This window comes from Dendrobium catenatum, unplaced genomic scaffold (genome assembly GCF_001605985.2).
Source record: "Dendrobium catenatum unplaced genomic scaffold, ASM160598v2 fragScaff_scaffold_273, whole genome shotgun sequence".
In the NCBI taxonomy this organism is placed as follows: domain Eukaryota; kingdom Viridiplantae; phylum Streptophyta; class Magnoliopsida; order Asparagales; family Orchidaceae; genus Dendrobium; species Dendrobium catenatum.
The window spans coordinates 1,333,701-1,355,771 of NW_021318735.1; the positions used below are offsets into that span (position 1 = coordinate 1,333,701).

The following is a 22,071-nucleotide window of genomic DNA, read 5'->3' on the forward strand; positions in this document are numbered from 1 at the left end:
CTACATTATATTGCATTTTAAAAAAAATTTACAAACATTAAATTTTAAATGTAGTAAATAAAATTATAATTAAAATAATAATATAATAGTAAAGCAAAATGCTCCAATAATTTTTACAAAGCCTAGCACCAATCGGTTCACATCCATGCAAGATTCTCATTCAAATTAGGATTCTACTGCCTTCTAGCTAACATTTGCTGAACTCCTTCGCTACTTGAGTCGGTGGAGAAAAATTACGCCAATACTCTCCTTGATTGGGAAGTACTACCAACACAAAATCAAACACACTTAGTTACCCTAGACTTAACAAATTGAATTCAAACAATAAAATTTAAAAATTAAAACAAAATACTTATAATACTTTGTTCATTGAAGAAAGAATGATGCTTTGTGAAAGCTTTGCACAAAACATTTAACATCATGGCTCTTCCTTTAGCATTACTCAAAGATGCGGGTTAACCATCTGTAATCTGTAAAAACACTAGTGGAATTTTGCAACTGGGCGAGGCCCCGTGGTTTTTTTCCTTTTTGGGTTTTCCACGTAAAAACTCTTGGTGTTCATTTTCTCTTTTCTGTTTGTGTGCGAAATACTCGTGCAACGCTAGGACGCGAATTTACAAACTCTACCGCCGCGTATATTCTCGCACGCAACAATCATAATTTTTTTTTTTTTGATTGGATTATCATATGTACTATATAAGATCGTATGTATGATTGTTTTGAATTTGATTGAAATTCTAACTGATTATTTGCCCATGATGCTTAGACCATACTAGGCAATTCTCTTTTAGGGGGTGGTAAGTATAGCTGGCAAGATCTTTTAACAATTAGTCTTCAATGAATAATCCAAGTCAAATTATACGTCCAATCGATCATATAGACAATCCAAAAATTGAATTTAGAATTTGAATCATTTATATGATCATTTAGAGAGGAAAAAAGAAAAAAAGAAATTAAAATTTCGTTTGGAATTGCTTTCTTACTTCTTTATTTTTCAAATAACAATCACAATTTCCATTTAGACACTGCTTTTTTGTTGCTTTCAAAAAAATTTTATACTAGGAAGCTATTTTCTACAACAACCTTAAAAAATTATTTTCCCTTCAGTAGTTGTACGAAGCAATAGGAATGTCATCCCAAATAACATCTAAGGCTTCATTTGGGACGGCGGTCTTCCTGCTTCTTAAAGCGGCTTTCTAGTGCAAAAATTTAAATTTTATACTAAAAAGCTGTTTTAAGAAGCAGGAAGAAAGCCGTCCAAACAAAACCTAAGTCTTTCAATCGTCTATATGATCAATTAGGTAAAAAATCATTTTGTAATGTTTTCAAAATAATGATACAATATTGAGACATTCAAACTTTGATTATAAGTTTTATATTGTTGAGAGTATATATTTATATGTATCTTAATATTTGGTTTGATGATAAAATATATTATGGTGTATAGTCTAATGGTTTGCGAAGTCCTCAGATGTTCATCAAGCCATCGTAGCCAATAAGTAGGGTCTGAAGCATCTTTTTGAGTATATTAGTTTGCGATTTTGTGCTTAAGTAATGTAAAATTCTAAGCATAAAAACTTTTCCCTTTTATTTCCTTATGTGCTCATTAATGTTCACTATACAGATTTACTGTAGCATGCAAAACAACAAATCCTAAATTCTTTTTAAGCAGCTTTTAACGGCTATATTAGCTATGGTTTACTAATACAACACAACAACTTTGTATGCTTTTCTAACGGCTAAAAAAGTCTCCTGAATTATTTCAAAAACGTTTTAAATCAAAAAAAAAAAAAAGACCTTTATAATCCTTAACAATTAATCCAGCACTCTTAACAGCAAAAATTCAATATCATTTATCTTAATTACTTAGCAGCAATTCCTATATTACTTACCTAAAAAAGCATACAACAGCAACTAAGGCTTCATTTGGGACGATATTTTTACTATTTTTTTAAACAACTTTTTCATACAATTTTTTTTTTGAATTTTTGTACTAAAAAATCATTTTAAAAAACAATAAAAAAATTGTCACAAACAAAATGTAAGCCCTTTCTTAACTTCATAACTTTGAACATAGCATTTTTTGTTTTCTTACTCGAGAACAATGCTAAGGGAAATTATGCAGATTGAAAAAAAACTGAGCCCAATTTAATAACACTAAGGCTTTATTTGGACCGGCTTTCTTACTTCTTCTTAAAGCAGCTTTCTAATATAAAAATTAAAAATTTTGAACTAGAAAGCGGCTTTAAGAACTAGTGAGAAAGTCGCCCCAAACGAAGCTTAAAGTGTAGTTAAAAACCAGTGGAAGCTACTTGCAATCGGCTACTTTATCTCTTCCAATGTTTTCCATTGTTCCATTTTTTTAGCCAAACACATTACATCTCTTTTAAAATAGCCATATGATTTGCTTACATGAATAAAAAGGATTTTAAGTAAGAACAATAATGTATTTCTCTGATTTTTTCATCTCACATCCGGCTATAACTTGGAAGAAAATTTCTAAAATCTGAAACCAACATCTGGAGCCTCCCTTAACACCAAGCAATTACAAATAATTATTGTACAACTATTAAACTCTTCAATTATTATTCATACTATAAATTTATTCTATTTTGATCCAATTTAGCAACATTTTTTTTATAATTATCACACTAATAAATATGATTATAAGAAATTGTCCCTCATCATAAAAAGATTTTAGAAAAAATAAAAAACTATAACCAAACAAGACCCTAATTGTTATTTGCAAAACAAAATAACTACAAAGCTACCCCAACTAGATCCTATATCTCTTGGATGTTGTTCATTGCTACTCTCAGACGCTTCTTTTCTTTTCCTGATGTTTTAATTGTTTGTTTCAGCTCCTAGTCATGGTTCTCCCCCTATTTCTTTTATAATTTACATCTTAGAAATTTGAACTGCACACTTGAAATTTGCAGCCAGCGATTACAAAAGCAACTAATAAAGCAAAACAAGGTTGGAAGCTAAGTTCAGATAATCAATGAACAAGTCCTCTAAATTTGTCAAAGCTGAATAACATGTGTAAACAAAATCACACTCATCTAAAGAGTAACGTGTGCACAAATAAATTCCAGGTTGTAGAAGAGAGAAGTTAAAATTAGGAGTTATATTACAACATAAAAAATACATTCATAGCTCTAAAAGATCTTGTCATACTGACTTGTAAGAGAATCCTTCAGATTTGAGTAAAGTCCATAAAGAGAATACTGCCGGAGATTCGAAACCTCGTACCATGAATTAAGAACTGCATAGTGCTTGTCGGTGCCTGAGAAGGCAAGCTGTATTCCAATGCTGCAATCAACAGAGCCTGAAGCTTGCCCTGAACCTTGGCAGTTAGAAGTTTTGATTGCACAGTCTTTATTGTTAAGACAGACAAAATTGGACTTTCCCGAGCATGAAGAACAATCATCATGTTTCCAATATAAGTTCTGAAGAGTTCCCTTTTGGAATTCCAGGACCTGAATTAGCAGATCAATGTCGATCAAGAAAAGAATTATTGCATTCTGTTACAAGAAGAAAATTTAGAAGACTTGAACTAACCAGAGTAAAGCTTGTCACCACATATGAACTGTTACCAACAAAAATGGGAAGGGACCTTGCTGCATACTTCCTCCCTGCAAATGCTACCATCAACCCACCACTAGTAAACTGGACCAACAAAAATTTCCATAATTATAAACGTCAAAACATTAGAAACAGATTGACGAATGAAATAACATGTTAACAGACAATGAAAAGCACCAACATCATTAGCCTTATTTCAGTTACTTCGGTAGGCTCATGAATCCACATTGTTCTTTTTTTAATTTATTTCGATTCAGTGTTTATTCAAGTGTTAAATATATTTTCCACAAATCCTTCTGAACAAAGTATAATAAACATCATATAAGAGCATAAAAACAATCGAATTATGGGTCAATCCCGAATTGATCACCACCGCGATTAGGGATTAAGTTCATTTTCTGATGAAAGAAGTTAGGCAAAGAATTAGTTAATCTTTTCAACAAAATAAGTAGTCAACAGACTCCTCACTACCTTGGCCTGAAAACTTGCCTGCACAAATTAATAGCCAGAAAAGTGGAACTGCTAGCTAAATTCTTGTGGGCTCCGAAAATTCGGCCCCCGCCATCGCCCGTTTTGCTTTTCTTTTTCAGGGGAGTTTTAACGGATTTAAGTTCCGGGGTAAATTTTGGGAAGGAAGATGGGTTTGTAGATAAGACACTACCCAGAGATTTCGCCCTCATTTTGCGATGACTTTATGATATGAGTTCTGGTTTCCGATAGGCGCAAGCCCCTACAATTAATTACCCCTCTCAATAACGAGAGAGAACTTTCGATTAAGGCTAGTTATCAATCAGATACATTGTATCCATAGATACGTAGTATCAGGTGTATAGTAGTAGCGTGGGCATAGGTATTTGAAAAGTTTGAATGTTTGGAAATTTGGGTTGAGATATTTGAGAAGTTTGATATTTAAAATTAGAAAATTCGTCATCTTGCACTTAAAGCGGATGGTGGGGGAATGGATGATGGATCCGATCAAGATCTCATGGTTCTGTCATTGTGGTCTATGGTCTACTTAGTCAGAGGAGGTAGTAGTTGACCCAACCTGACAGAAGTATCCTTGTCAGCAGCCATGGATTGCTTCGTCCAAAGGTACCTTATAGACCTCGGGTGAATGTTTGTCTAAGGGGACAAATTTAAATCTATCTTATCTAACCGAGGGCTTGGTGTCCTATCAATCATATCCTATTGATTCATATCTCAAGAATTTGATGCCGCTAAGGAACGTATTGGCTCTGGCCATAACCGATATTTCGTGGTGCCATTTGGCCGCAAACCCACTCGGTTCAGAGGACTCCATGACAACCATTTATCCTGCGGTGCCATTTGGTGGCAAAACCGCCAGTCAGAATATACATACCACGTCTTTATTGATAGGAGATTATTTGAGAATTGATCCTAGTGATATTTTCGACTAAGCATTAAATCTATGTGAGCTGAAGTAAATTTTAATTTGTCCACCTCGACAAACTGTTGCGAAGGATGGATGGATTTTTGCTTTAAGCATTGATGGATTTATTTCAATTTTAAATATTTTTGAATTTTGAGATTTTTAAAATTTTTGGTGGAGCTTGGAAGACATTTTGAAATATCTGAAATTAACTCCTCCGGTTGAGATCTGCATTTAACATGGCCATCATCAAGGTATAGTGGGGTCACTTCTATTTTTATATTAAACCTTGTCAACCCTATTAACTTGTCGATATGGGATCAAGTTCCTAGGCTTTATGCCTTTATCAGTGAATTCTCATTATTATAGGTTTTCAAGGCCTAATATGAATGTATTAAGACAAATATACCGGTCACCACAACTGTATAGTTGTTTAATGGTTCGAACCCTATCAACTCCTATTGATCCGCATAGAAGGATCAGGTTTGAACTTGAATTCACTTATTGACCCGCACAGCATCCCTAGACGTCACATGTATACTTATAATATGCTTGTCGAGACCCATGCGGGTGTTTGAGGGCATTTTGTAATTATTTACTGAACCTTGTCAACTCCTATCTACCTGCTTAGGAGGATCGGGTTCAAATTTATTGACCCACGTAGAATCCCTAGATGTCACATGTATTACTACACCACACTCATCGGGGCCCATGCGGGTGTTGTGATCACATATACCCTTTTGTGTACCTATGTGCATACATATTGCAATGCATATGCGGGAAGGCGGGGGGGGGGGGGCGGGGGGGGGGGGGGGGCATTTTTGATATTTGACGAGTCTTCTACAGCGGCTCGTAGGAACTTGTATTTGTCGTAGCCCTTTTGTATTTGTTCTTTTCCTACAGGTAGACTGTCGTGCACAACTTGTTTTCTGCAGGTGGATTGTAATACACTAATGAATCTCCTGTTATGGCTTGTAGGAGCTCGAACTTGTTAAAGGCCTTCTTTATTTGTTCGAGTGTAGCACTCTGAGGACATGACGGGTCCCTTACGGCAGATCATAAGTATTTGCATTCAATGTAATTATTTGACATTTTGCTTGTGGTTAGTACATTGGGTGTATGGAGGGTCTTCTTCAGTAGACGGTAAATGCTCACATTCATTGTACTCATATAAAATTTTATGCGTATATAACATTTTGCATACATAACGGGTTTCCTACAATCCCGCAGACATTTGTGTTTATTTTTTGTTATGCCTTGTAGTTTGAGTTCGTCGCATGTCACCTATCAAATTCTTCTGCTCTTAGGTGATATACTTTTTCAGTGATTTGGCATGATGTGCATACTTTAATTAGGGGTCGTACAACCCATGACACATAAAAGTGCGTTATTTTATTTTTTTTAAAGACATGTTCACGGGATGTACGAGCTGCCTAACTTTAATAGCTGGCGTGCATACTACTTAGAGCACCCGTGAATTGCAATGTGATGGACGATTCTCATTTTATTACAAAGCGTTTAACCAAAAACTTATCGGGGATATGCAGGGGTTTTCTTACATATTTACAATTAATGTAAATGCATTTTGTTAAAAAATTAAATAATTTTTTACTTTTACATTTCCCTTTTAAGATAATTATTGTCCGTATTCAGGTGTATTTACGCTTGTGTTTCACTTGCTGGAGAATGCTCTAGGAATCCAAGGCTAAAGGACATCCTAATAAAATGCTCTAGGAATCCTAAACCCTAATTTACTTTTACCTTTCCCTTTTTACCTTTCACTTTTACCCAGAAATGACATCTTAGGATCCTAAGCCGATGGGGCCTGCAGGTGTACCTTCTTTGTCTTTTAACAAGGGGATCCTAGGCTGGCGAGGCCCACAGGTGTACCTTCCTTGTCCTTTAGTAAAGGAATCCTAAGTGGTGGAGCCCGCAAATAATTTGAATTTAATGTTATAAATAGGCGGAATGCTCACTTTATTTTCTTCACATTTCATTTCTACAAGGAGTGTTGTTGGGAAGTATAGGTGGGTGTAAGTCCAAAGCTAGGAGGAAGAAATTCGGTTCCTACCTGTTGGCGAACAACTAAGTCCCCTATCTTTACTTTAGAATCCTTTTATCTTTACTTTTCAGTGTCGGCAGTCTAGAATATAGTGTATTTTATTTTTTTTTTACTTAAAACTTTTGGTGGATTTTAATTTCTTTAAAATTTTATAAGTTATGAGTTTTGCTGAAAGTTTTAGCAGCACTCCAACGTCATCCCCGCATAGAGGGCTGCATCGAAAGTGTAAAGCCTTCCCGCCTGCCAAGAAAGACAGTCACGATATATGTCAGATGACACCGCGATCGTAGTTTCGTTCTCCACTCGCTAATAAAAGCGGTCACGACGTCTTCAAGTACCTATTTAAAACACAGCATTTTCTCCGCCTAAAAAAAAGGTAACGACGGGTACTTAATTTTCTTTACATACATAACAAATTTTGCCGCTCACTAATAAAAGCGGTCACGAGTACTTAAATATATGTATACGAATTTTCCCGCTTACTAATAAAAGCGGTCACGGGTACTTATGTTTCTTCGCTCGCTAATAAAAACGATCACAAGTACTTATTCATGCATTGAAAATTGAAATTATAATATCGGTCTTTTACATTGGGTGCACAGTGATCGAGGTAACGACGGCGAATGGCGGCGATGAAGGGAAACCTGCGATGCATAATTTAATTTTTTTTTTGTCACCTATGCAATATAATTAAATACACATGCTCTTTTTTATAAATGTTAGAAAGAGAAAGAGATAGAGTGAGCTCTCTTTCTAGAGAGAGAAAGAGAGGGAAAGATGGGAATTTACATGGAGAGGGGTTTAAGAGGTGTAAGGAAATAGGGCGTGAGGTTTAGAGAGAGAAAATTCATTTCTTTCCAATTTTGGAGAGAGAAAGAGGGGAATTTTTTCTCTCTAGGAAGGGATATATGGAAGAATGGTGGCGAAGGGGAGTGTTTAAGATGAAAAAGAAGATATTTATGATAGAATTTCTCTCTCTTTCTACAGAGAGAATTTTCTCTCTCAAGGCTAGAGAGAAAATGGAGGATGACGAGGCTTTTTGGTTGGGGTGTGTAGGAAGTGTAGCAAAGTGTTTTTTGTGAAGGGGCATGGATGATTTGAGTGATGGATTTGGAGATAAAAAATTTAGGGTTAGAGTTTGTATATGTTTGGAGAGAATTTGGTGGAAGAAGAAGATGGAGGAGGAAAGGAAGAAGAATAGGAAGGAAAAGATGGAGAAATTGATGAGAAATATGGAGGGAGGAAGATTAAAAAAAAATGGAGAAGAAGAAGAGGAGGGAAGGAAGAAGAAGAAGGGAGAAGGAGAAGGAGAAGAAATTTTACCTTTTGCTTTGAGGGAGGGAGGAGGGAGGCCGGCGGATTGGCATGAGGAAGAATCGCAAGAGAGGGAGAGGGAGTTCAGATGGGGCGGCCTTCTTGCGTGAGTTGGCGTGAAAATGAGAGGGAGGTTGTGATGAGGGATTTAAGTGAGGGTATTTTGAGTATTTTTGGATATTTTTTTATTTAGAAAATTTATCTCTTTATTTTAAAACCTCTCTTTCTCTCATTCTCTTTAATTTTTTTTAATTATATTGCATAAAATATAAAAAAAATTAATCATGCATCGAGTTGGTTGCCATGTCATCGCTCACACACGTCGTCGCATTGATTTGCTCGCGAAATTTAAATTTTCGTTGATCGACGAACCCCATTATTATGGGTGTCGATGTTAATTGTTTCCGTTGTTCTAGACGCATCGGCGCTGTCCGTTTCGCGAATGGAGGTCGTTTCGACGATTTTGCGTTTCCGATCGACACGCGTCGATGAGTTTTTGTGCGATTTCGAGCTCTTTTGCTTTTGAAATCCACCTTGCGCTATCGACTCGACCCTGACACTAGTATTAGGGTCAAGAATTATGAAGAAATCGGAACAATAGAAGAGAATGGTGATCATAGCACCATCATTAGCATTCAGCATTGTAGCGAACCCAGCAATCCAAAACATTTATGATGAGAAATTTTGCAAGAGATAATGTGAAGCAAATTTGAAATAAAAAATAGAACAAAACTTATACCAAGAATCCTTGATGAGTTAGCGAACTCTGTTCTGAAGTTCTTGGCAGCGATTATTCTTATTAATATCTGATTTAGTTTGGCATACAAAATTTTATTGTCCGCACCTAGTGGAAAGAATAAATTAAAAAAAGGCTTAAACACTAATTTAAAATTGATAAATTGTACCATCCTCAGGTTTCTCGAAATAAATCCAATCACCTAATTTGAGTCAAATTAACCCCCAGTTAAAAACACGAGAAAAAAACATGTTCCACCAAGCAAGACTTGAAAGGCCTTCCTATTGAATTCCTCTTCAATATTTTGAACTAAGTTTGCAATATTGTTTTTTTAATGCTAAAAGTCCATTATCAACCAGAGAAAAAAGTTACATGAAGAAATAGTTGCCAAGAACTGCCCCCAAAAAGCAAATAGACAAAATACATAAGATAAGAAAGCTTATATGCTGAGCGAATAATATATCCTAAAGGGAGGTAGTAGGCCCATGTGCAGGACTTGATAAGTCGAGAAGAGCAAAGTTATCTAGAGAGTTATTGCATCTAATTTGAAACAGAGTAAATCTGACATAGTGAAGAAATTTTTTCCTATCTGTACCTCAGCAAGCAAACAAAGGCTAGAATCTTCTACTCACAACGCCAACAAGACTTCTAAAAGAATATTAGATTGAATAAAACTGGATTCATAGAAACTCTTGACATCAAAATAATTATGGGCAGTATTGGAGAACACAGTTGTAAAGTTGCCGTAAGGAATTGAGAAATTGAGGGTGCCTCAATGAATTGAATGATAACTTTCCCACGTAAGGCTCTAGAAATATCAGTTGAAGTAATCAGAACCAACATCACAGAAAAGGTATGAGCTCAATAAGGGAAGCTACAATAGCATCAGAAATTTCTATATGGGATATGCCTAGGCGAACAATTTCCAGCAAAATGGAATACTCAACTTGATCTATGGTATTTAACCACACAAATAACTTTCTAGTAGCAACCTAGATTAGTATTGCTACCTTGAAGAATAGGACCATTATAAGGTGATTTTCATAATTTCAGATGAACCTTGAACCAAGCAGCATATTCATGACCAAAGATTTTGTAGGACTAACAATAAGTAGGCAAATCCTTAAATTTCACTTTTTGTCAATTGCCACAAGTAAGAGTGTCAATCCAAACCCCTCTAGCTAAAGAGACATAAACATCAACTTAGACTAGAAAACTAGCCACAAATATATGGGAGAGTTTAGTAGTAATAGCATCTACTTATCTTGGTTTGACAAAAATTTATTGGAATGAGTAAAATAGAAATTGATTAAAGAAGTGAACATGAAGATGGGGGAAAACAACCCAAATTGAGGTAAAGGGAGGCTCCTCACAATTATCAAAATGTGGAAACCAATTCAACATATGCATAGGGAGGCGATTTGCATAATATAATTGACAAGAGAAAATTTTCAAAGATAGTTTTATAAATGCATGATGAAGTTCAATAGAGAAATCGCCAATGAAATGTAAATCTAACATGAAAGTATGAATAATCTCTAAATTAAAGTGGCCAAAAACAATTTTACCAACCAAAATGTGAGAAAAAGGAGCTACCAAATCTAAATTTTTTAGCCTAAACATCAATTTAGAGTAGAAAACTAGCCACAAATATATGGGAGAGTTTGGTAGTAATAGCATCTGCTTGTATTGGTTTGACAAGAATTGATCCAAATGAGTAAAATATAAATTGATTAAAGAATTGAACATGAAGATGGGAAAAAATAACCCACATTGAGGTAATGGGAGGCTCCTCACAGTTATCAAAATGTGGAAAGCATTTCAACATATGCACAGGGAGGCGATTTGCATAATATGATTGACAAGAGAAAATTTTCAAAGATATTTTTATAAATACATGATGAAGTCAAATAGAGAAATCACAAACGAAATGTAAATCTAACATGAAACTGTGAATAATCTCGAAACTAATGTGGCCAAAAACAATTTTCCCAACCGAAATGTGAGAAAAAGGAGCTATCAAATCTAAATTTTTTACACTAAGAACAACAATAGAAATGTATGAAAGAAGCAACACCAACCACAACAATAGAGGAGGTTGAGAAAGAGATAAAAAGAGTGGGATCTGGTTGAGGATCGTAGAGATACATTAAGAGAGAAGAGGCATGAAGCAAATACAAAAAGTCATCACTGGCCATCATTGAAAAAAGAGGTGAAAATGAGGGGAAACCCAAGAAGCAAAATGGATGCCAAGCTTCACATTAGTAGGCTAGCAAAGAAAGAAGTGGTTGCACCAATGGGCGAACGAAGTGTGAGATTGGACGATATAGTATGAGCATACTACGCTTCGCTAGCTTGTAGTTGCCCAAAAAAAAAACCTTGTTCTGACTTCTAATGGCTAAGCTTGATGGCTTTTCCATTTAGTTTTCTCTAAAGCTAAGATGAGACCCTCTACTAATTGATGTCAAGATGGAGGACAGTTGAAAGTAAAATAATGCCCCAAACATAAATTTTATAGAGCTCATAAATGATATTAATCTTAAAAACTTTTATCTGCAGCATTTAAATTCTAGAGCATAGAATGTATGCAGCATTTAGCAAGGCAGCTAGTGTACAATGTCTGTCTAGGAGGTGAGGTAAAATTCACATAAAATAATCAAAGAATCAACCCAAATTCCTATGTAGCCTTTCATACTGACTAATACCAATCACCTTATCTCGCTTATTCTACGAGTTGTTAACATTAATACCAATTTTTTTATTTCCTGATATTTCCTAGCACTAGTATATATTTTTTCATAATTTTTTATGACAGATTTTTTGCATGCACTAGTGCTACTTCAGAAGGAACTCTACCTCAAAATGAAAAAAATATGACGGGTTAATGTGAATTTCTCCCAAAGCACTGGCCTTGTTTAGAAGCATTCTGAAAACTTACTTGTATCAATTTACGATGAGAAGGATGTAACAGAAATAAAACTTCTTCATAGACATATTTTCATGTAGCAAGTAATATTCGGCATGCAACGGAATTTTAAGAAAAATGAGGATTTAGGTGAAGAAAGAAAAAGGAAGGGAAAATAAAGATTCACATCAAATCCTTTAAGGTATGAATGCTGATTCCTTAAAACATTGGGTTTTCAAATATTCAACACAAGAAAAATAGGAAGACATGACAAAGAATGCAGGATTTTTTCATAAAACTCACCATCACATGTTATTTTTACTAGAAACAAGGGCTTATTCATAGAAATAATTTAAAAATTAAAAGTGCAAAATACCCTCAACTCTTATTATACGAAAGTGATAAAAAATAAAATTTCACATTCAAAAACATCAATAAAATCCAAGCTATCTAGATTATCATCAATTAGACACCAAATACTAGATTGCATCAATTCCCATGGGATGAAGAACTCCCATTCTAAGAGTATGAGTGGAGAAATTTCTCCAGACTAGTAGCAATGCACTCCATTAAAAAATCATTGCAGCATTTCTATGTTGTTGCTAAGCATATGTAGTAGAAATAGAAACACACCCTGATAAGCATAAACTCCACACTATCACGGAGTACAATCAAACTTCAAATTTATTGTAGTGTCTTTTGGTAGAAATGTAAGAGATCATTACGAAAATCTCTGCAATTAAAAGAAGAGGGCCTCTCTTCATATTTCTATAGTTATTCATTGATAGAAATAGAAGCACACCCTACCATGAAAGATCATCTTAGCTTCTATGAGCTTTCATCGCCGTTTGCCAATGGTGAGGCTAATGACTAGTCTTCCCTCAGGCTCAAGGGGGCACTCAAGGTCAAACAAGAAATGATGCAAATATAAAAAATAAAATAAAAACAATGGAGACAACAGTTATCCATTCAGCTATAATTTCTCAATCAGGTCCATTTTGTGTACTAGCCGAACAATGACATTGCAAAAGTAAATGCTACCTGATGGACACTTGAGGAACTTGATCTTTGCTTCAAAAGAATCAAGACTGGAGGCTCACATACATCCTATCATCAAATCATATCAATTATTGTTACATCTAGAGTACTGCATGCAACTTCATAAGGGTCCATATGCTTGAACTGATCCTAAGCTTCACAACAAAGGAGACATGGTATCCTTGGTCATACCCCCTTTAGCATTTTCTTGAAGCATATCAAAAGTAATCCCTCCAGACTTCTCTACAAAGTGAAGAGTTGCAAAAGTGGAGTCTATCAGTGTGTCAATGATTTATGATAAACATGCACTCGAAGGCGATTTTCAATATTTGTTAACCGCAAGCTAATTTCTTTCAAGGCAACAAAGGTAGTTGCTACTTTTTCATCCAAATTATTTAACCTTGCATGAAAATCCTTAATTGAATAATTATTATCCTCCATTCAAAACAATTGTCTAGCTTGATGTCTGCAATTATGTTGTGCTTCCTTTTCAAAATGTAGGACTTGTTAAAATGCCAAAATACTTCACTAAATCTTTGTTCTACCACAAAATGTAATAGATCTAGACTGGATTTGGATGGTAGAATCTATGGAAAAGAGCAAAGAATGAAGTTAGCACAGATGTTGTGATAGGACCATGGAGCACCAATCGAAACATCAAATCTATATGGTTTGGATCGATTGAGAAGGGTAACAACCTTGCCGTTGAGAGGAAAACTGGTAATGGAACAAGATGATTAGTTTATAGTTGGTATTTGGCGCCAGTGTATAGATTTAGTGAAGGCTATTATGGCAGGCGAGATCTTGAGTGTGGAAAAGCAGCAAAAGAAACCTATGCGCACTCCTCGATGGACTTCCAAAAGAAAGCTGGTACAATCTTGTGTGGCAACGGCAAGTAGGATCATTGATGATGGATCACCATATTGGCGAAGGACAACGACAGGGAGCTCGACATGAGTTCTTAATGCATTTCTTGAGACACAATTGATGGACCATTGTGCTTGTCGGGATCTATTCCATGCAATTGTAGCTTTCTAATTGTGAAAAGCAAAAATGGATCTAGTGTGTCAATCTTGATTGCAGCTCTAGCCTATCGATCTGGATGGTGGATCTAAACATGATGGAGATCCGAGACGAAGGATGAAAATGCCTTTGAGCCACTAGTAATGGTACAAAGTAACGAGCAATGTCAATGGAACAACCACAACGTGGAAGAAGCAAAGAAGAAATTGCTAGATTGTGATTTAAGAAGGCATGACGTTATATATATATATATATATATATATATGAAAGTTCCTAATCAATGATGAAGTTATTGGATGCAACGACTCTCGGACAGAGGATAACGAAATGGATAGCAGAACAATGCAAGTCAACAATTTGAGTAAGGAGGTGAGGATAGGTTTCTTGAAGAAGCAGATGGACAAGTCCCACCGAGAAGAATATGATATGTTGAATGGTGCAATGAAAACAACATTAAAAGGATCTTAAATCTTATTAAAGAATTTTGAACTACTCTAAACTCCAAAATAAGAAAGAAACTTATTCATTTTCATATTTTAATCCTCCCCTAAATGGGGGTATTTATAGAATACAATGCTAACATATACTAACTAATTACATCACAACTAATAACTACTCAAAACAACATACGGATTAATGGTGGGTCACAATATTTCTTGACCAACAACAACCTTGCCCAGAAGGTTGAACTATAAATGATACTAAAAAAGCAGTGGAGATAGTAGCTATAGATTCAACAACGTCTCAAGTGGGTCTATTTTATGTGTTCGCCATCCATTCAGCAAAAACCTCTCAAGCGGGTCTATTTTATGTGTTAGCCATCCATTCATAAAAAAATAAAAAATAAAATAAAAAATGATTGATGAGCACTTAAGGAACTCGATCTATGCTTCGAAAGAATTAAGAATGGAGGCATGCACATATATCATATCATCAATAATCATATCAATCATTGCTACACCTAGAGTAATGCAAGGAATCTCATAAGGAAGTTTATCATTGAATTGGTCATGAGCTTGACAAAAAGGACACGTGTCCTTGAACAAAATTTGAATAACATAATTCGGTATTGAGGTATTATCTCTCTATAAGCCGAGGAGTAAGCCTTGAGCAATTCAGAGGCATAAGCCTCAAAATAAGACTATTAAATTAATGAAAATAAGCAATAAAAAGTACGATACTAAAATTAAAGCAAGATGTTAAAAAATCAAAGTAAGGCAGTAAGTTATACAAGGCTAAAAAAAAGCAAAAAATAGTCTCTCCTAGTCCGACTTGAATATAAATAAGAAGTCTAAGGTCATAATTTATGAATTCAAAAGTCCACACATTATCATTAGTTAGAGGATCCTCATTAGGATCAATGTTGTAATTAATTACTTTCTCTTCTCTGCATACTAAAAATAAGAAAATGGTTTCCAACAACAAGTAAAGGCATTGGATGAGAAGCAGTGATGCCTCAATAGTGACAACAACGTAATAGAATTGGTTGTTGGCTTTAGGGTCCTACAACATGTGCCTGGGAGTTTGAGGTCATGTGATTCTTCTCAATTTTGGTTTGGTTTAGGCATAGTGTGTGTGTGTATATATATATATATATATATTTTAAAATTACCTAAATCCTAATTTTGAGGCTTAGGCCTCTTCAAAATTATGTTGAGGCATCCTTGAAGAGTGCCTCAACCAAATTGAGACATAAACCTCATCTGACAAATGTGAGGCATATGCCGCATTGCCAACATGCAATTGAAGGTACTTTCTACGATTTGCTAAGTTCAAACTAATTTCTTCCAAGAAAACATACGTAGAAGCTACCTTTCAATCCGAACTATCCAGTATTGTAAAGAAATCCTCAATTAAGCAATTGTCATCCTCCATTTTAAAAAAATTGTCCTGCCCGATGTTTTCAATTATTTGGTGCTTCTCTTTCAGAAAGCAGAACTCGATCACATGCCAACAATACTTAATCGAATCTGGGTTCAGCGAAGAATATTAATAGACCTGGAGGAGGAATCTGTGAAACGTGGTGGAGGAAGGGGCAAAGATGTGAATTGCACTCTCCAGAAGAGAAACAAAACCAGATTTAAGAAATTCTCTAATGAAATTAAACTGGAAACCTAGACAGCCAAATTAAAGAGGAAACCCAATCCAATCATTAAAGAAAATAGAGAAATCGATCTCACCGGACCAAAGTTTGTGGTGGTATTGATGGTAAGAAGGGAGATTTCATCGACCTTGGGACGAAACACAGCCAGTTGCGCACCCTTGTTGGCGAGAGGGAGGCGGCTATCGCAAGGGGAGAGCTGAGTACTATTGAAGAAGAAAGAATCGCGATCTGAGAACGCGATGCCGAATGTGAACCCGTCCCGCCGCTGGATCTTCGCGTCCGCACAGGGCTGAAACACGGGATTCTCGTCCCGGGCCTCAGCTGAGATCGAACACAAGTACAAAGCCAGGATCGCCGTTGTCACGGCCAGAACATTCGCATTTCCCGACATTAACATCGCCGGCAAGTCGTTTTTTTTTCTCGCTGCGGCGATCGATTTCGGGGATGAATTTTTGCGGATGTTAGAATTTTCGTTCCGGCGAACGATCTCAGGGTCAAAAAAGTTGCGGATTTGGGATCTCACTAGGCGAACGATCTCAGGGCCTGTTTGTACGCCGGATTTGAGTAAAATTCTGCAAAACGCCAACAAACGCAAAATTAGATCTCACGGTTTCGTCGGATTTACGGGATTTGTCCGACAAAGCGCGCGAAAGAGGAGAAATATCGTTACCTCCGTTTTGCCTTCCAATCCAACAGGCGACAAGAACAACGTCGTCGAAGAAGAAGGTGATGAAGCTTTCTTTAGCGACTCTATCCAAAACCCACTTTCAGGCCAAGCACCCGACGCGGAAGCAGTCAAAAAAATATGAGCAAGGGCCTTATAAGATTAGAGGTAAAATAATTTTTTTAATTTTTTATTAATTTAATATTTAATTGATGAATAATTAACTATAATATTATTATATAATAAATATAATTATAATTGATAAAAAGTGTTTAAATAACAAGTAATAATATTTAATCTTATAAATTAAATACAAATAATTTTTAATCTCTATTAGGGGTGTCAATATTTGACACTACACGACAACCCGACCCAGAAAATCCGGGTTGGACCCGACCCGGTCCGGGTTCGCAGATTCAACCCGTTTGATAAAATGGGTTGGGTTGGGTTGACCCGGCGCGTTGCCGGGTCAACCCGAAAACTAGTTTATTTTAAAAAATTTTGAATTTCCCGCTGCCCCCGCTCGCGCTGCCCTCTGCCTGCCTGCCCCGCGCTGCAGCCCGCGCTGCCCCACTACCCCGCTTGCAGTGCCTTACGTAAATATATATATATATATTTGAGAGAAATATGCTTCAAAATTAATTATTATTTTGAAATTTAAAAAGAACTTTTTTCTTATAATATGAATTAATAATTTGTATAAAGATGTAAATACACATGTAGATGATTTTGACTTTTTAAAATAAGTTTTGTATAGAATGATTTTTAATTTGAGAAACTTAAAAAAATTAATGGGATTTAAAATTAGTTTTCTATTTATTTTGAAAAACTTTCTATGTAAACAAATTATGCCAGTTTATGCACAAGCCTTTAAATGTGAGTTTACTTAAAAGACTTCTTCATTACATTAAAGCCACATAGGATTTCAGCATGCTTGTTCAACCGAGTCCCCTTAATTTGCATGCTTCTCTGATTTTGATTGGGCTGGTGATGCTACTGATCGAAAATCTACGACAGGCTATTGTGCCTTCCTAGGAAACAATCTCATTTCCTGGCAAGTTAAGAAACAAAAGATGGTAGATCGTTCATCCACAAAAGTTGAGTATCATTCACTTGCTACAGTTGTCGCAGATTTGATATGGTTGAAATATCTCCTTTAAGAATTTTGCATTAATATTGATGCTCCTATTCCTTTGCTTTGTGATAACGTATCAGCCATTGCACTTGCTAACAATCGTGTTTTTCATGCTTGGACAAAGCATATTGAGATCGATTTTCATTTTATTCGGGATTGTGTTTAGAATCGAACCGTACTTATTCACCATATCAACTCTTTTGATCATGAAGAACAAGAAAACAGAGAGAGGGAGAAACGAGAAGACGTGAGCTGGAAAACGAAAATAAAGTTCTGTTTCTTATTCAATGCTTCTGGTACAAAGCTAATGACATTATATAGACAATACATAAAGCTTAGGCTAATCATAAGATGCCATCGATCTGTCCTTTCTTTACAGAAATATATTTATATTTATTTAGTTATACTAATATCCCCCCTCAAATTGATGGGTCTTTGAGTAACAGTCAATTTGTCGCGAAGAAGCTTGAACCGAGGTGTAGGAAGATGTTTGGTGAAGATATATGCTATTTGATCCACCGTGCTGATAGGAAGAAGACGAACATTGTGTTGATGGATATGATCACGGACGAATTTTTGGTCTATCTCTATGTGTTTGGTCAGTGCATGAAAGACGGGGTTGTTGGCTAGGGCTATGGCAGACGTATTGTCACAGTACATGTTAGTTGGCTGATTCTGCATGATGCCAAATTCTGCAAGAAGACGTCGTAGCCATATGACGTCGGAAGTGAGAGCGGCAAGGGATCGATACTCGGATTCAGTGGAAGATCTGGCAACCGTGTGTTGCTTTTTAACAGTTCATGAAATAAGCGAGCTGCCGAGGAATGAACAATATCCGGAGGTGGATTTTCTTGAATGCGGATCACCAGCCCAATCAGCATCTGAAAAGGAATTGAGAACAAGATCAGTTTTATTTATAGGAATGCCGTAGTCAAGGGTACCTTTGATGTATCGAAGTAGTCGTTTCAAAAGGTAGACATGTTGAGGTAACGGGTTGTGCATGTGTTGCGAAAGTTGATTTATGCTAAAGGCGATGTCGGGTCTGGTTAATGTCAGATATTGCAGAGATCCAGTGATTTTTCTGTAAACGGTTGGATCGGAGAGAATAGGATCAGGCTGAAATTCATTAGGAAGCTTTGCGGTAGTTGGATTTGAAATGGCATTGCATCCTGTTATAGCAGCCTGTTGCAAAATGGAATAAGCATAGAGCGCCTGGGATAGGAAGAAGGATTGCTCGGACCGGTCAATTTGTATTCCAAGAAAATTATGAACATCACCGAGCTGCTTTAGATCAAACCGAGTACTAAGTTTCTGAATTATTGAAGAAATGGCCTGCACATCATTACCAGTAACGAGTATATCGTCAACGTAAATTAGAAGAAAAATTTGTATGTGATTGAAATTATAAATTAACAAAGATGGATCGTCATTACTGTGAGAGAATTCGAGAGAAGTAAGATAAGTACTGAAAGTGTTATACCATTGGCGAGGGGCCTGTTTTAGGCCATATAGAGCTTTATGAAGACGACATACAAACTTCGGGTGAGAGGTGTCCTCAAATCCTTTGGGCTGCGTCATGAAGACGGTGTCCGTGAGCTCACCGTGGAGAAACGCGTTGGCGACGTCGAGTTGCTGAACAGGCCAGTTGTGATGAATGGCAAGTGCAAGAAGAATACGAATGGTGGGGAGCTTGGCTACGGGACTGAATGTTTCGGTGTAGTCAAGCCCAAACTCCTGATGGTTGCCGAGAGCAACCAAGCGTGCCTTGTATTTAGCGATCTAGCCATCCGCATGATGTTTTATTCGGTAAGTCCATTTGCATCCAAGTACATATGCATTTCTTGATGCAGGAACCAAGCTCCAGGTTCCTTGGCGCTGCAAGGCGAAAAATTCATCAGCCATGGCCTTGCGCCATTCAGGCATTTTGCTGGCTTCAGTATAGCTGGTAGGAGCAATTTGGTTAGTATGAATATGTGCAAGATTTAAACGTTGGAGAGGCTTCAGCGAGCCTGTCTTAGTCCTCGTGAGCATATGATGTCTGCTGGGAGCTGAAGGAATTAATTCTGTGGACATGGGTTGGGAATGCAGCGGTTGAGAAGGAATAGAAATATTTGATGGAATAGGAGCAAAGGAGTTATCTGTAGGAATGGAATTGGCCAGAGAAACGGGTGTTAGAAAAAATTCAGAGAGAGATGGTTCAGTGTTGGCAACAGAATTAGATTGGCTATTGGCAAAAGGAAAAGAATTTTCTTGAAAGATAGTATGACGAGAAATAATAATTTTGTTGGTGACACGGTCAAGGCACTTGTACCCTTTGTACGTATCAGAATAGCCAAGAAAAACCATTGATTTGGACTTAGGTTGAAGTTTATGACGATGAGAAGAAGGTATGAGAGGGAAGACTTCACAACCAAACACTCGAAGATGACTGTAATCAGGGAAGGTTTTATGCAAGATTTCGAAAGGCGTACGATTGTTAATAGTTTGGGATGGCATACGATTGATAAGGTAGACCGAAGTAAGAACCGCGTCAGGCCAGTAGGTGTATGGAACAGACGCCGTGGAAAGAAAAGAACGAGTTGTTTCAATAATGTGCCGGTGCTTGCGTTCAGCGACCCCATTCTGTTCGGGAGTGTATGGGCATGAGAGCTGATGTGTGATGCCATGAGCTTGAAGAAACGTACGAAGAGTGTGGTTGACGAATTCGGTACCACCATCGGATCGCAAGGTTTTTATTCGTTTAGAGGTATAATTTTCAATTTGATTTTTAAACGAAATGAATATATTATATACTTCAGATTTGCAATGCATGATATTAGAGACTTCAGATTTGCAATGCATGGGGAAAATCCAGGTGAACCGAGAAGCATCATCAATAAACAAAACGTAGTAGCGGTATCCCTGTATAGACGAGACAGGGGCAGGTCCCCACACATCAGTATGAATCAACTCAAGAAGAGATTTACAGTGAGTAAGAGAATTGGAAAAAACTACTTTATGAGCTTTAGATTCATTACAAATATGACAAGCAGTTAACTGTTTTCCAATGTGTAATTGCGGGTTTGCTAAAGAAATAAAATGCATAGTATGATCATTCGGATGACCAAGCCTTTTGTGCCATGGCAGTGGCTTATTTGTTGTGGCCGAGAGCGCTTGAATGGAAGAAGACGTCGGGTTCTTGGGAAGAGGGTAGAGACCGTTGCTACAGGGTCCGCGAAGTAGAACTCTTTGCGTCTTCAGATCCTTAAAAACGAAACCAAACTGATCAAATGTAATGGAAATATTATTGTCCTTAGTAAGCTGAGAAATTGATAAAAGATTGAACTAAAAAGAAGGTGAGTGAAGAATTTGAGACAGAATATACGTACGAGATGGGGTCGGCAACAGTCCGTCACCGGAGTGACTTATGTTAACCGATCGCCCATCGCCGATCGTGACGGCGTCAGAACCTGTATATTGGCTTGCAATGGACATATTGTCTATGGAGTTTGTTAGATGAGTAGTTGCGCCAGAATCTAAAAACCAATTTGGGGAGGAAGTTTCTGTTGCAGCAAGAAGAGCTTTCTTGGGTACGTATTGGAGATTTGAGCGGTGCCAACAATTTTGCGCCGAGTGACCCTTCTTTAAGCAAATTTGGCAGCTGACAGCGGGATTTGCAGAGGTTCTGGTCGATGTGGTGTTCGGGTAAGACGGACTTCTTCCATTTGTGCGACGTCCACGTCCTTTTGACGAATAGAGTGCGAAGTTCGAATCAGTGGGAGCAAGATCTTTGGCAGCTTCAGTGGTCACGTGAATCTCTTCGCTCAATAGAAGCGGATAGAGATTGTCCAGACTGATTGGGTTAATCATGGTATGAATTGCAGTCTTAAAGGACTGATATGAATTCGGTAAACCTTTCAGGATGTATAAAATAACGTCCTCACTGTCTACAGAAGAACCTGATGCAGCGATTTGATCAACAATTTTCTTGATCTCGGACAGGTATTGCGTCATCGTTTGGTTCTTGAGCGCCACGTTATGTAATTCGTTTTTCAATTGTATCACTTTTGATCTGTTCGTTGCCTGGAATCTTGCTTCAAGAGTGGTCCAGATTTGAGCAGTAGTCTCAAGATTTA

At 36.8% G+C, this 22,071-nt stretch overlaps 1 protein-coding gene across 1 annotated transcript; it reads right to left on the reverse strand.

Annotated features, from left to right (window-relative positions):
- Nucleotides 1-2,989: 2,989 nt before the first annotated feature.
- Nucleotides 2,990-16,954, reverse strand: LOC110106791. The gene is made up of 4 exons (XM_020836810.2): nucleotides 16,828-16,954; nucleotides 16,234-16,729; nucleotides 3,562-3,669; nucleotides 2,990-3,479 (listed from the first exon to the last, which is right to left on the reverse strand). The coding sequence occupies exons 2-4, from the start codon at nucleotides 16,552-16,554 to the stop codon at nucleotides 3,159-3,161; spliced, it is 750 nt and encodes a 249-aa protein (XP_020692469.1). The 5' UTR covers nucleotides 16,555-16,729; nucleotides 16,828-16,954; the 3' UTR covers nucleotides 2,990-3,158.
- Nucleotides 16,955-22,071: the final 5,117 nt, after the last annotated feature.